This window comes from Frieseomelitta varia, unplaced genomic scaffold, assembly GCF_011392965.1.
Source record: "Frieseomelitta varia isolate USP_RPSP 00005682 unplaced genomic scaffold, Fvar_1.2 scaffold_574, whole genome shotgun sequence".
NCBI lineage: Eukaryota > Metazoa > Arthropoda > Insecta > Hymenoptera > Apidae > Frieseomelitta > Frieseomelitta varia.
This window is the reverse complement of record NW_025110339.1, coordinates 186,716-200,745: the sequence shown is the minus strand read 5'-3', so window position 1 is coordinate 200,745 and position 14,030 is coordinate 186,716. Positions and strand designations below refer to the sequence as shown.

The following is a 14,030-nucleotide window of genomic DNA, read 5'->3' as shown; positions in this document are numbered from 1 at the left end:
ATTGCTTTCAATTCTTCAATTGTCATTTGAATTTTTATTTTTTGGTCGAGTCGTAGGAAACCTCTTTAAATTAAAAAAGAAAAAAAAAAAAAAAACAGCAGTGTGCAAAGTTTTTTCAATTTCAGATGGCAGGATCATCCTTCTACTCTACGAAAGTCTACGGAGATCAATGTGTGAGAAATGCTACGAGGACAAGGTAAAGTAGACTGGGGCTCGGTGCACAGATTCGAGGTTTTATTCTCCTTGCAAACACGTACGCGTACATGTACACAGAATCGGTGGGTGTCTCGTATATACAGTCGATTTCGTGCCAAGGGAACGGTGACATTGCCATTTAGAAGATCGTCGAACACCGAAGACTTAAAGCAAAAACAGTTTTCGCCTGAGGGACACGTTCAAACTCTAATCAACTTCACCTAATGCGTATGTACATTGTGCAACTAGCGTTAATCTCGGACGAATAAGTACAGCGTAACATCTACAAGACCCGAGAGGACAGTTACAAAAATATATATTACACAACCAGTAGTAGGGAGGGGAACGATCGAATTAGGAGCGAATTTCTTCATTTTTTTTTTCTTTTTTTTCTTTTATTCTCTGCTCTACGATTATCCTCTCTCACGGATACGTTGCTCTCGTGGATGAGTTACAACGAAATGGACTTCTGTTTCTACCTTGTTCGACACACACATCCTTAAACAGTGATACAGGGACGAATTCCTTATCCGAAAATAGTCGCGAGAATCGTCTGGAAACGAGGGAACAATCTTCTTCGATCCTGAAACGTTGCTAGAATGTTCGTGGGATGCTTCAACGACTGAATTCTCGACTCGACTCGTGAGTTTCTTTTTTTGTCTTTTATCGAGTTCAATAGTTTCTGTAGTTTTGCTTGGTCTTTCGGAGAATCCGGTCGAGACCGTTCTCATTCGACGTATCGAGGAAGTGTTCGCGCGGTGCCGCGAGAAGTGTGCAACAACCTGTTCGAATTTTCCGTAGACCTGTCTGCAGGTTTTCTGCTTTGGTACCTCGACGGGGATCGCGAATAATCGCTTGAGAATTTCTCCTGGCTTTGCTCCGGGAGCTCGTAGAACGTCGGTGACTTTGTCTCGCGGGATCTGCGCGATTTCATGGCGTACGCAGACGACGGCGTGTCGACGATGCCGCTGGGATCGTTCGAGCCGTGGCTCACGTTGCAGCGGCCGCAGAACGTTTGTTCGTAGTTTTCCGGTTCGTCGCCTGAAAGCAGCAGGCATTCGCCGGTTTTTATTTACTTACAAACAAATGAAAAGAAATAGGAACGAGAAGAGAAGTTCTGAAACATCTAAAAGACGCAAAAGTCAACTAGCAGAAGAAGAATCTTACCAATTGGTCCCTTGATAGGAATACTCGCGCAATACTCGTCGAATCTACAGGTATTCTTAAAAGGCGGTACGTTCTTGCTGCTGGACAGGCTACCGCAACGATCGCACCTTCTCGTTCTATTCAACTCCGACTCCATCAGCCGGTCCACATTCGGTTTCGTACTGGCTCGTCGGTTCGACTGCATCGACGTCGCGACGTCGTCGTATCGATCAGGTTCGTTTCTCGGCGACGACCATCGACGATAGTCCGCAGGTTGCCGCCTCAGCGACGTTCGGACGAAATCTTCTTCTGATAAGGGCTCGGTTTCCTCGGGCTCGGCCACGCTGTGGTAATACCTAGCCGCAACTACGTTTCAAAAAACGCGATCTCCCGTCTCGAGACAAGAGTCTTCGAGTTGTCTCTCTGCTCGTTTGAACGTTTGATTGCCAACGACAGTGCTCTTTGCAAAATAGTTTAAACTTCGATCGATCTTGAATTGAGAGTGAAATTTCTGACTTTACCTGGAGGGTGGAGGACGATTTTGTACAGTAGACACACGTTGCTGGCAATGGAATTGCCACGTATCCGGCTCCGGCTGCTCCGCGCCTCTCCAGCGCTGTTGCTTCGTCAACAATGCCTCCGGTTTAGATCTTCTCTGACTGCGAGACCTGCGAGTCTGCGGTGACCTGTCGGACTCATCGTCTATTTCGTCTGTTTCGTCGAATCCTTCTCGCTCCTCGTAGTCCCTGTTCAAGAATTCAGCTAGCACCTCGCGATCGTCCTCTGTCAAAGAAAATTCCAAATTTCGTAAATCTCCTCTTTGTTTTTACTGGTACGCGCCATCGCGAGAACTTATTTATCTTATTAGAAATAAAACCTGCGACTTCCTCCACGACGTCTTCCACCACATGGCCCGTAAGGTCACCCAATTTGTCGTCGGTGAATTTGAAACTGTCGATGTTGCGCAGCTCATCGTCGTAGTGGGTGTTCCTCGTCGACGAAACGTTGAAGGAGTATCCAGAGCAGTGTTTATCCCGGTTGGGTTTATAGCGAGAGACGTCTCTCTGGAGATACGGCGCGTCGTCGCTGTCGTGAATCGACGTGTTCTTTTGTGGCTTGTAACAACAGGTCGGCGAGGAATAGTAGCTCGAGGACAATTCCGGATTCCTTAAGAAGATTTCTATGAGAATAGTGATGTGTCGAACTTTTTCGTAAAAGTCGTTGCAACACGATCAGCCGTTCAGTTGTCGGAAAAGGGATTTACAAAGAAATTTCCACGATGAAGTTTGAAATCAAAATTAAGTCGACTCGAGATACTCACTTGCTGCTCTTGCTAACCAGAAAGGACTGACTCTTTTTCTGCGTATGCTTTCGACACGAATCAGGGTGATCCCTTGCGTCGAGATACGAGTGGGCTACGCACTTGGATTTGCGACTGTCTACTTGTTTCATCGTTCAAATTTCAACGTCTCCGTCCACGGCGTCCGAGAAGAAAAATCGCCGAACGGTAATACTGCCACTTAACACTTATCGGACGATAATTCACATGTCTCGTTTGAAAAATCGTGTGATGGCGTTTCGATGCAACGCCAAATATCGAAACGGCAAAAGACGAGTCGATCGATCGTGTCTTCCTTTCAAATCGGACGTGCAACGTTTGACCTCGCGAATACCAACGAAATCGAATTTCCTCCTTGGATCACGTCGAACGTATCTTTATTTTGATTAGAACCTTCGTTTAGAACCACACGAATCTCATTCCCCGTTCAATATCCTCGTCGATCAAGATCTACGAGATCTTTCTCCGTTTGAAACTACCAACGGTTCTACCTTGTTGTTGCAATCTTGCCCGTCACACGTGTCTCGCGATCACCGATCGAGTCTCTCAGTCGTCGCGAAAGAATCAGAAGCTCGTCGAAGGTAACGAACAAGGTGAGAATCCCTCTGGGAGATGGCGGGAGCGCGTCGGAGAGGATCGTCCCTGGGCAAAATCGTCGACCAAGCCAAGCGCCTCGCCGAGCGCGAGCAGCCGAACGTTTCTAGGATCGAAAGATGGAAGAAGCAAGGGGAAAACGAGGAAACGAAGTGGCGCTTCTCGATCGAGGAACGCGGACTCCTTTCACCATTTGTCGGTCTCGTTGCTGTCCTCGTGCTCTAGCGAAGAGTTCATCGACCGCTGGAACTCGTGCACCCGTTGGCTCTGCTGCTCGTGATGATGCTTCCGCCACTTGATACGCCGGTTTTGGAACCACACTTTCACCTGTGCCTCGGTCAGCCTGAGTGCGTGCGCCAGGTACAACCTCTCCGGCCCGACCATGTACTGTTGTCGGGCAAATTCTCCCTCCAGCCGTTCCAGCTGCTCCGCCGTGAAGATCGTACGCACCCTCTTCAGCTTGCCGCCGCCGCCGCCGCCGGAACACGAGCTCGCACCGCCGTTTTTCGTCCCGCCTTCCTGACCTACGATCCCGATACCATTCAACACTTCACATTCCACGACATCTCTCTCTATATTGCGGAAATTTTTTTTAATTTTCTTAAAGAAGCTCGGCGTCACCTTCGTCTTGCCTGATCTCTACGATTCAACTTTTCTTTAGAAAATAAAAAACAGAATGTATTCTTTTCGAGGTGCAAGCTCGTATAGGTTATCGAGAACGTCAGATCCAAGATTCGTGCTTTGAAATCTCTGAGTAAAGACAATTCGAGGTGCAAAGGAACGATACAAAGTGCTCGACGACGTTTAATTTAATGGAAAAAAAAATCACCGAGACTTTTGATATTCCTCGACTACATTCGAGGTTAACGAGAATTTTGCGACTCGCGAGACGTTTGCATTTGTTTTCAAGGGGAATGTACGTGAAGTTGGAGGCAGGACTGATCTACGAACAACCAATTAATCCAACGATTCCACGCGAAATTCTTATCGCTGCCGATCTTAGAAAGACTCATGCAACATGCAACCACCTTACGAAAGCAAGCGGAAATCCAGTTTCCAAGTACCCTGATGCTTCCTGTACTGTTGCTGCTGGCTCCGTTTCTCCCTCGAGTTGTTCCTCAATCCGAGGATCGCGTCGATGGTGAACGACTTGGCCTGTTGCTGCTGCTGCTGCTGCGAGTGCTGCATTTGCGTGATAGAGTGCGGATGTGGCAGCTGCGTGGACAAATTCTGGGCGGAGAGGTCAGTTCCCAACAGATGCGACCGTCTCATACGTTCCAACGCGATAGCCTCCAAATCCTGATTCCTCGGCTGCATCTGCATGCCCTTCAACTCGCCGTGCTCCAAGATCGGCGGATTTTCCAGCAATCCAGCTCCACCCCGAAGTCTCTCCAGCGCGAAATTGCCAATGTGACTGTCCCTCATCCTGTCCAACGACAGATTGAACTCCTTCATGCGATCGAGGCTGTAGTTCTTCAGCAATCCAAAGTCCTTGATGTCCTTCTCCGACACGGCAAAGTTCAAATCCTTACCGTACCTGTCGAGAGACAACGTCGCCTGAGCGTTCTTCTGCCTGTTCTCGCGAAGATTGAACAGCAAGTCCTTGGCCGTCGGGCCGTTCTTGGTCCTGCAGAGGTTAGCCGTATCCAGGGATTCGTCGTTCTCGCTCGATCTGTCCAAGTGATAGGCCATCTCGTTCAAACCGCCGGTCACGTAGCTGAAATCCTTGCCCTTGTTCAGAGGCAACGGCAGATTTCGGTTGCTACTTTCGAACTCGTCGAACGACGAACGAATGGAGGTACGGCCAGGCTCGGCCAGGCCCAGGTGAAAGTCCTTGGGCTCGATCGGAGGATCTTCCTTCGACTTCTCCACAGACAGATTCAGCTCCTTGATACGCTCGTAGTCCTGGAACGCTCTCAACTGGCTCTCCGAGTGACTGCTCTCGCTCCTGCAGTCGGACAGATCCTCGACGGTCAGTCTTCCCGACGGGTCGTTCGGCTCCATACTCTCCTGTCCAAGACACTGCTGTTTTTATGCGCCTCCAAGTTCAACGTCTTTAAATCAAACTTCAGTGTCCAACTGCTCTCATGTCAAACAGCGTCTCTGTCGATTGTCTCGACATTCGCCAGAGATTTTACGTTGGTGAACCACGCCACGAATCGTCCATATTTCTCGAAATCGGTCCAAAGATTTTCAGGTCTTGTCGCTCGTACCTGCTTGCCAATAAATTTTTCCTATCCACCACGTTCACGTTCACGTCCACGTCCACGTCCACGTCCACGTCACAGAGAGGCAACACGATCGCAGAACCGTACCGACATCACTGAGCGTGCGAACGATCCCGACTATCGGGGTTTGCTGGCGAAACGCGACATCGACAAACACACACGGGAGAGAAGGGCGAAAACACGAGGAGCCGAACTGGAACGACGACGAGGGATGGCCTCGAAGGATGGCCTCGCCGCGCTGGCGCTGCACGGCGTCCCAGGATAATGATGTCAGGCACGAGGATCACCGCTATCAGAGAGGGTTGGCGAGCAGGACTAAGGATATCCGGCTAATGATCCCGTACGTGACGAGGGGGGTATTCACCCGGCGGTATCCAGCACCCTTCCCCCCCCTCCCCTCTCCCCCACCCCGGCACCCCCGCACACCGTTCGCCACTCCGTTCGGCAATCAGTCCGACGTTGTGTTTCACCTCCGCAACCCCCAAATGGACCGCAGAATACCCCCCTCGCCACGGTCAATATTTTTTCATTCGACCAAGCTGGCCGAGGCCGGGGTTGCTCGAGGAATCCCCATTGGTCGAACGCTGCCATCACCATACATCCGGGCCACGCCTACCGGCAACAACGTGGGGGTTATTTGCGGGGAGTCTGTTACTTTTTTTCCACCCTCCAACCATCCACCCTCAAACTCATCCACCTGCAACAGAAGCAGCGGAAGCCAGCTCGAACAGCAGCACCAGCAGCTCTCAAGGCCCGCGTTATACCCTGTTCTTCTTCTAGCTACTGTTCCTAGGCCTTTTCACCTACCACCCTCCCATTAATAAGCTTTCATCCCCCGTGTACAGCGGATCCGTCTCATCCTCTCTCTGACTCGCTCGTCACACGGATATAACCGGCTATAACCAGGACGGTGGTGGCGAGGAACGGTTGTCGTAGGGGTGAGCGGGGTGAGCGAGTGTCTCTGCGCGTCTTCTGTTCGGTGGCTCGATTGTCTGTGTTCGTCGACGATGTCATCCGCGTCTAAGACGTTCCCGGTAATTAGGTGGTCGCGTTCTAATGATGATGAGGTCGTTTAATTTTGTCCCGGTGATCTTTCTTACCTCTGACTAGCAGGATTGAGACAGCCTGAGAGACGTTGCCGACGAGGATTCACTCGGGTGGTTGATTCCTCCGGCACGACGATTATTTTTTTTCTTTTTATTTTATTACTTTTGTCTCTATTTTTTTTTTTTTTTTTTTTTTTTCTTAGGCAAAGATGGCTGCCAAATTCCAAGATTTAACAGAGAGCTGTGCGGCTGAGAGAATTTTTTCACCTAATTTCCTGAATAAACATTGAGTTTGGCGATCTCTTTGATTTGAGAAGATATTGCTCTACATGTGAACATCTATCTACAGCGTGCGTAGATTCTTCAAGGGCTGGATTCGCCTAATTGCTCCTTTCTAGCCTGAAACTTCATCCGCAATCCCCTCATTAGAGGTTGACGGGTATGCGGGAATTTCAGTGCCTCGGAAAACCTCTAAGGAGCTTAAGCTCAAGGGCAAGAGCTTAATTACGACAAGGTTTTATGTCGTCTCTCGACTTCTCTCTCCTCTCTGTCATTGTTTCATTGCCTTTTTTTTTTTTTTTTTTTTTTTTTTTTTCTTTTGCCTTACGTCAGATACAACGTAGCATACACAAGCATCATATATACGACACATACGATTAACTAGTCAAAGAGGTTGCGATTAAACGATCTGATTAAAAAGCTACGCTTTTCACGTTCTAATGAACGCAAAGTGTTCAGCCACTGCGAAAAGTTTCATTATAAGGCTAAGATCGTGCTATAAATCCGAAATTTACTCGAGCCGTGTCTCGCATATTTTAGAAACCGAACAACAGACCCGCGGAATTGCGTCGTACATCTCCTTGCGACGCCAAGTTTTCATCCACCGGCTCGAGTTGTTGAAGAACCGTCGTAAATCTGAAATTGGTTAATCGTATTCTCAAGTACGATCGTCCCAAGTGATACAACTCTTCAGCCAGCCATATTATCGATACGATAATGTAGTAATTTTGTAAATTTCATCCACCCTTGGAAGATTCCTTACGTTCTTCGCAAGTAAATTTATTCTTCCGCCAAGCAACGGGAAATTTGAGAGAAAAGTGAGAGAAAAGGGTAGGGAAATTACGTCGTTACACCCTGCCATCGCCGTACAATTTCACGACGGTATAATTTCATTTCGATAATAACGCGGCCCATCTTTTCGTACTTCGTACCCCACTTGCCAAGACGACGACATTCCGCCCGTTTCCCAAGTTTTTAGCCCCCTCTGCGCTACGCTTGGAGCTAGTGATTATTAGCTTTCGACCGGAAGAGACCAGAGACACGGAGATCGAATGAGATCGGCGACAAATGTTTAAATTAAAGGATGTTGCGCGCGCGCGCGCGCGCACACACTCACGCTCGCGTGTGTGCGAGCGAACGAGCGAGCGCCAACATCCACGACGACGGCGGGGGGGGGGGGGGGTTGGAAAGAATTTCTATTGAAGCTCCGATAACCCACCCTCTTCGTGAGCCCGGCCAAATGACTTGCGACTCACCCTTATTACAGGCGGAAATTTATCACGGAAATTTCGGAGAGTATTTTACCCGGATAATTGCTCCGCTTTATAAGAACCACCCTTACGAGCCAATATAGAAGACGAAGACGACGATCCGGCGAGCCTCGTGTTCCACAGCCCCGACGAAATTTCCCTTCGTCTTTAATTAGTCTTCTCGCGCTACCACGCTTGGAAAAATGAACACGCTCGGATGAACGAGTGATTTCATCTTGGGGATTATGGAGCTGTTCCTCCTCCCAGGGGAGAGGAATAGACGATTCTTCGTAAAATTTTTCGTAGGTCAACGCGCCAGACTTTCCGCCAAAGACGGGAGAAAGAGAAATTGGTTATCGATTTTGGGTCGAGTAACTTTGAAGTATATATATATGTATATATATAAATTTCTTTCCGACGAGCAAATCGACGACAAGTCTCGACAGCCGGCGCATAAACGCGCGACATCATCGAGTAATGACGATTAAATGGACTCGGCGTGGGTTCTCGTCGATCAATCTCTCAGTTACGCACCGGCTTCTCGATCATCGTCAGGATCATTAATAAACCAAACGAGCTATTGGCAAATTGGCCCCCCCCCCCCTTCACTCGAAAATCGCTTCGCGTACGCGCGTAAAGTCCGCAAATATGCACGCGCCCTCCTACGTCCTAGTCCGTTGTAGTCTGCTATACCCTCTGCCATAGTCCGCCTTCTGTTTTCTCCTGTTCGATGTAGATGTCACAGATGAAAGAGAGAGAGAGAGAGAGAGAGAGAGAGGGCGCAGTCTCCGTTTGCCTGGTGCTCTTCGGCATATTCTGCTGCCTTATCCCTGTCCCCTTTGCCCCTTCGCGGCTTCTCATTCCACGCGTGATATTAAAGCCAGGGCAATTAGCGGTGGAGGGGTTGCTGGAGGAGAGGGTGGAGGCTGAGGACGACGACAGTTTCAGCCTGTTCTTGCAGTCAGGGATGCACGTCCGTGGTGGGGCTGTCTTGGATATGATTGGCTGTCAGACGGGGTTAATCCCGGGTCCGGCCACACCCCGCCGCGTCTCAATCCACCCCCGGTGGTGGCGATTTTGCGGCGCGGATGGCCGCGGAGGCGTGCGGCGCGCGCGGTCCGCGTCTTCCGAGACAGGGATCCCCAACGGATTGATTGAGATGTTCGTCCGTGGCGACCCGGTCGCCGAGAGGGAAATCTTGATGGACTCGCCAAGGAAACATTGAACGTAAGCCTTCCTCCCCCTCCAACGCCGATGGGGTTGAGGTAAACGAGGAGTAAGTCGCGTGTATCTCGCTGGCCTCTCGATTATCGACTCTTTGTCTTTGGAGAATCATGCGGCCTCGCTCGTGTGTTTTGTTCAAATTACGCAGGTATTTCGGGATACAGATTTAGATTAGGCGACGTCTCACAATTCGACGTGAGATCATTACGTTCGTGAGCCGTTCGTCAGATAGGTTTTATCGCGAAGATTTTGTAGACTTTGAATGTTTTCTTTCTCCCGCTTCTTTGAGCAAATTTAACAAGAGGTCACGGGTAATATGACAACTATTGAAAATTGTGAAAATTCGCGGGGGAAAAACGTTAAATGGGAAGTGTGCGTAATGAATGTGACGGCGCGAGAAGAAAAGGAAAATGGAGAAAGAGAGAGGAAATGGAATCCAGGAACGCAAGGGCGCTTGATGAACAGGAAAATGAGGATTTTTCGTTCGAAAGATCAAAGGGGAGTAATAACGTCGTAAAGTTAGTTTCTTACGTTAATACTGTACAGAGATAATTGCGATTTCCAGTCGTGAATGAGTCTTCGTTTTCTGTCTACCGCTGGATTTCATCGTTTAGACGTTTAACACGTCAACTTCTTCATTTTTTATTACAATATTGGGCAATATTCTGTTACCATTTTTCAAGTATTTTGCAAAAATATCGAAAAATCGTTCTTTTCCTAGTCGTGATAAGAGATTACACTGATTACAATATTTCCCCTTCAGCCAGCGTATGCGTGCCGTCACGTCCAATTGCAGGTAATTGCTGTCCATTATTTCCTTCAAATAGTGGAACTCTGTTCAATGCTTCAACCTCTGCAAACCGTGACGCATTTGGTCGTTGTTCCTCGGCGTCTCTCGTCCGAGCTCACACATTGCGAGCAAGTATATTTTCACGAGTGACAGTCTCTGCAGGATGTTCGACTGGAAATTGTTCAAGCCGATTGCTCGATCAAAGACGGTGCACAACGCCCACGAAAATACTTGGATCAGGGTGATTCCAAAAATTTTCTACCAGAGGGTTACGCCAATGTGAGTACCATTAAATTTCTGCTACGAGAGAACCTTTGCCACAATATATCAACGCTAACGATGAGGCAAGACAAACGAGAAAGGAAACATCAAAAAATAGAAAAAATAAAATCAAGTTCACTTTTGGAGAATCTTTTTTTTTTTTAATTTTGTTTTGGTTCCTTTTTTTTCAACAATTTTCTTTCTCACCTTTTGTGGGCAAACAATTTATTTTATTTCATTTTGTTGATAAAAATTTCTCTACTGCAGAAAAAAGAGATAAAATAAAATAAAATGAAATAAAATATTGCACAATTTAAATATTTTTTCGCCACGCAACTTTTGCACATCTGTGATCTGGCAAAAATTGTGCAAAACATCCCAATCGTTCAACGATCATGGATGAACGTTTGATTGAATTTTCCATTCTGTTCGAAAATAAAAATTCTCTGGAAATTCCAGTTATGCTTAATTCTAGTTGTGCTAGCGAATGAAAAAATGGTTCTTTGGAACGTGATTCCTCAAGGATCGTCGTTAACAATAATTTATGTCTTAATTGTCGGTTACGTTCAATGTGATTTCGGTGATGTCACGATTGTTATTGCTGTTAATACAGAATCACGCTTTGATACACGCGATCGTATCAGCGTATTTTAGCAGCGTTGGAAGGTCGGAATCGCAGTATCATACTCCGGGGAATCACGTATATCTGCTCGTTCTTTAATTATGCATTTATGTATCTCTCAATTGTGAAGTGCATCGCAGTGGAAAAAATAGTGCGATGCAGAGTGAAAAATTCACAACGGGGGGAGAAATAATGACGACGCAAGTCGTTTCCATTTCAATCGTTGTAAAAGCAGCGTTTTTCCCATGTATGATCTCAGACTTAATATTCTAAGATTCATATGCAACGTGGTTGCACATCTACATCTTAGAATAGACAGACGTACACTATCCTTCAAAAGTATATGAATTGTTTGATACGGAATAATATAAATAATACAATTTATCTATTATATATAAAGTCTATGTATGAGAATATAAAACATTCGCTCGAATGTATGAATCACGTTTAAAAAATTAAATACTGTCACTGATAAATGTGGCACTGTACAGGAATTTCTCAAGCATGGAAACGTTCATACTTTGAATCGAATAAAATATATTTTGAATCTCTTGAGGAATGATAGAAACAGTCTTTGAAAAATGTGTTCAGAATTAAAGTAAAATCTACAAGTTAAAGCAAACGTCTAAGAAAACGTTCCTGTTCAACGTTTCACTTGTTTTTAAACTATCTTTGAAATAAACAGTTTTTAATTTCCTTCAAGATGACAATTTGTAGTTCGTTCGAGGGAAAATTGATGGGGCAAAAATAGGGGAATCTACAGCCAATAGTGGTTCGGGGAAAGTGACGAGTGCCCCTTCTCCAAGTAGAACAACCAACTATAGTACATACATACTTACTTCCATTCGGAGAATATTTAACGTGGCTGGAGCTCAGTTCTACGGTTTCGCGCGCGCCATTCGCACGAGTCACGTTGTACGCTAAACTCTAAAGAATTGTAGCGATATATAAATGAAACTCTCGTGTCCGAAAGTAGACATGAAGTCTTTGGCACTCGTCACTTGACTCTGATCGTGAACTTAAAACGAAAAATCTTTGAACGAAATACATTGCAAGCATTCGCAAAGTTGCACTTCATTCTCGTCCACCGCAAAAGAATGTTTGCCATTTTTGAAAAGTTGAAGCGTCGTCGTAAAAAGTCATCGAAACGGCTGTCTGTCAAATCGACCGAGCTTAAAGACCGAATTTCGAAACGCGAGAGAACGAAGGAGACGAGGACGTGTAAAAACAATGTCGAATCAACCGAGATTAAGAACAGAGTTTCAGGATACAAGGGGACAAGGGAAGAAAATGGTAGAAATTATGTCCCTTCCGAGTCAGCCGAGATTAAAAACAGAATTGCAGAACGCGAGGAAGCGAAGGACACGCAAGCGTATAAGGAGAGATACTTGACGAATAAAAATTTGTCGATAATAACTGACGACGAGTCTGATTCGTCTACGGGGAGAGCCTTTGTCGCGATAAAGTCGAGAGAGAGGAGACTCGAGAGGAGCAGTTTGGACGAATATGTAATCGTGGGTGTCGAGGAAAAGCCCGTGACCTTGAGCAAGAAAAGCGCGACCGATAACAGTGATTCGGAAAGCGTGAAGACGAGAACTGAGTCAGGAAGCAACTGCTGCCCAAAGTGTGGTAACAGCACGTGGTACGCTGCGTTCAAGCGAAAAGTTTTGAGAACGAATAAGATTTCTCCTTGTGTGATAACAGGGTGAGTGTGTCATTTACTTTGTACGAATATAAAAGATTCATTAATGAGATAAAAATAAATATAAAATAAATTGGTAGAAATAAATAAAATTCGAAGCGCATGAATGAACCATGGCAACTTGGTTCGATAAAAACAAGACCTGTTGTTACGTGCCCCCGAGTCGTATCAACCATTAAATCCATTTTCTTCTTTACGGATCCATAACAGATCTAGATGCATGCACGAACGTATCGATTATAATTATATAATTTATAGTCGAAGATGTTCCAATATTATATTGCAACGAGTTATTAAAAACTATTAGTTATTGATATTTCAATATTTTCGTTCTTTTCGAGCCATGTCACGCAATATGTGTCAATTTTAAAAAAAATTATACGCTGATTCTAATTATCAAAGTGTCAAAGTCTCGACTAGTCACAATCCGACTAGATGTGGTCAACACGGCTGTGATCTATAGCATGTATGACGAACGAGGATTCGCTATTCGTTACCACGGACGCACAAAGGCTAGTCGAAGAGGTCACGATCGTCGGATGGTCATCGTCTTTATCCACCGATAATAGATAACGCGCCAGAAGAGAAATGGACGGATGTGACCGACGATAATGCACTTCTCACGGTTAGGAAACACGGTGCACGTGGCAAGGGAGTTTAAAGACCCGCTGGAAAAGCCGGCAGTTGTTGTTTATGCGGGGAAACGAGCGTGGTTGAGTCACTCTGAGTAAATGACAGCAAGGTGTAACGCTTGCGTGCCCACCATCGCACGAAAAGATAGCCCGAAACGATAGCTGAATAGACTGTACGACGTGGGGAATACTTAATTCCAATTGTTTACGTTCGTTCGATCGACGAGAATTTCGAGACCACCTGTACGACATGATCGATAATAAACGCGCATACAGTTTCGATTCTCTCGTCGCTTTAGCGGCGAGTTTAGTGATTCAGTGATTCTTCTAGAGAATCTTTCATTCTTATGCACGAATACGCACGAGACAGTGCCACGCTCAGAAATAACCATTCTCGCATCATGCGTGCCGATAATACGAAACGCCGTACGCGCACAATAGTTTCTAATTACGTATTACCCAAGGGCCCTGTCCGAACTTCATTCAGCTCTAAGTACACGGTACGTGAGTCGAGTGGGCTGTGTGCGCGACAGGATCTTGCGCAGAACGTGCGTAATGGACTTCCTGCGTGCATCGAACCTGAACACTGGCACCGGTTCTCTGCGTCCTGGCACTGAACACGGCTTTTTCATCTTTCTAGAAACGATTGTTTTTGCGCGAGACGCGAGACGCGGATCACTGACCGACTGATTCTCCGTTTCACTCGCTTGGCTTTCGATTGT

The 14,030-nt window shown here is 46.5% G+C and overlaps 3 protein-coding genes across 5 annotated transcripts in view; 1 reads left to right on the top strand and 2 right to left on the bottom strand.

The window, feature by feature from the left end:
* Nucleotides 1-213: 213 nt before the first annotated feature.
* Nucleotides 214-2,806, bottom strand: LOC122534066. Its single transcript, XM_043664363.1, has 5 exons — nt 2,663-2,806; nt 2,219-2,508; nt 1,863-2,124; nt 1,363-1,697; nt 214-1,236 (listed from the first exon to the last, which is right to left on the bottom strand). The coding sequence occupies exons 1-5, from the start codon at nt 2,791-2,793 to the stop codon at nt 923-925; spliced, it is 1,332 nt and encodes a 443-aa protein (XP_043520298.1). The 5' UTR covers nt 2,794-2,806; the 3' UTR covers nt 214-922.
* Nucleotides 2,807-3,449: 643 nt separating this feature from the next.
* On the bottom strand, nt 3,450-5,278 carry LOC122534067. Its single transcript, XM_043664364.1, has 2 exons — nt 4,339-5,278; nt 3,450-3,798 (listed from the first exon to the last, which is right to left on the bottom strand). The coding sequence occupies exons 1-2, from the start codon at nt 5,276-5,278 to the stop codon at nt 3,461-3,463; spliced, it is 1,278 nt and encodes a 425-aa protein (XP_043520299.1). The 3' UTR covers nt 3,450-3,460.
* A 4,961-nt stretch (nt 5,279-10,239) lies between these two features.
* Nucleotides 10,240-14,030, top strand: part of LOC122534063 (protein unc-13 homolog 4B) — a 28,865-nt gene continuing 25,074 nt past the window's right edge. For 2 of the 3 annotated variants that reach the window (XM_043664350.1, XM_043664349.1), the window contains exon 1: nt 12,057-12,679. In XM_043664350.1, coding sequence (XP_043520285.1) covers nt 12,072-12,679 — 608 coding nt within the window. In that variant the 5' untranslated portion in view covers nt 12,057-12,071. Of the gene's footprint in view, nt 10,371-12,056; nt 12,680-14,030 lie in introns of those variants that run through there. The other variant, XM_043664354.1, reaches the window with a different exon arrangement.

Coding starts and splice junctions, on each gene's coding strand:
- LOC122534066 (XM_043664363.1), bottom strand. CDS start 2,793: ATGAAACAAGTAGACAGTCGCAAATCCAAGTGCGTAGCCCACTCGTAT. Junction 2,125..2,218: donor CGTCGTGGAGGAAGTCGCAG/GTTTTATTTCTA, acceptor TTTCTTTGACAG/AGGACGATCGCGAGGTGCTA. Junction 1,698..1,862: donor AATCGTCCTCCACCCTCCAG/GTAAAGTCAGAA, acceptor AGTTGCGGCTAG/GTATTACCACAGCGTGGCCG.
- LOC122534067 (XM_043664364.1), bottom strand. CDS start 5,278: ATGGAGCCGAACGACCCGTCGGGAAGACTGACCGTCGAGGATCTGTCC. Junction 3,799..4,338: donor ACAGTACAGGAAGCATCAGG/GTACTTGGAAAC, acceptor TCGGGATCGTAG/GTCAGGAAGGCGGGACGAAA.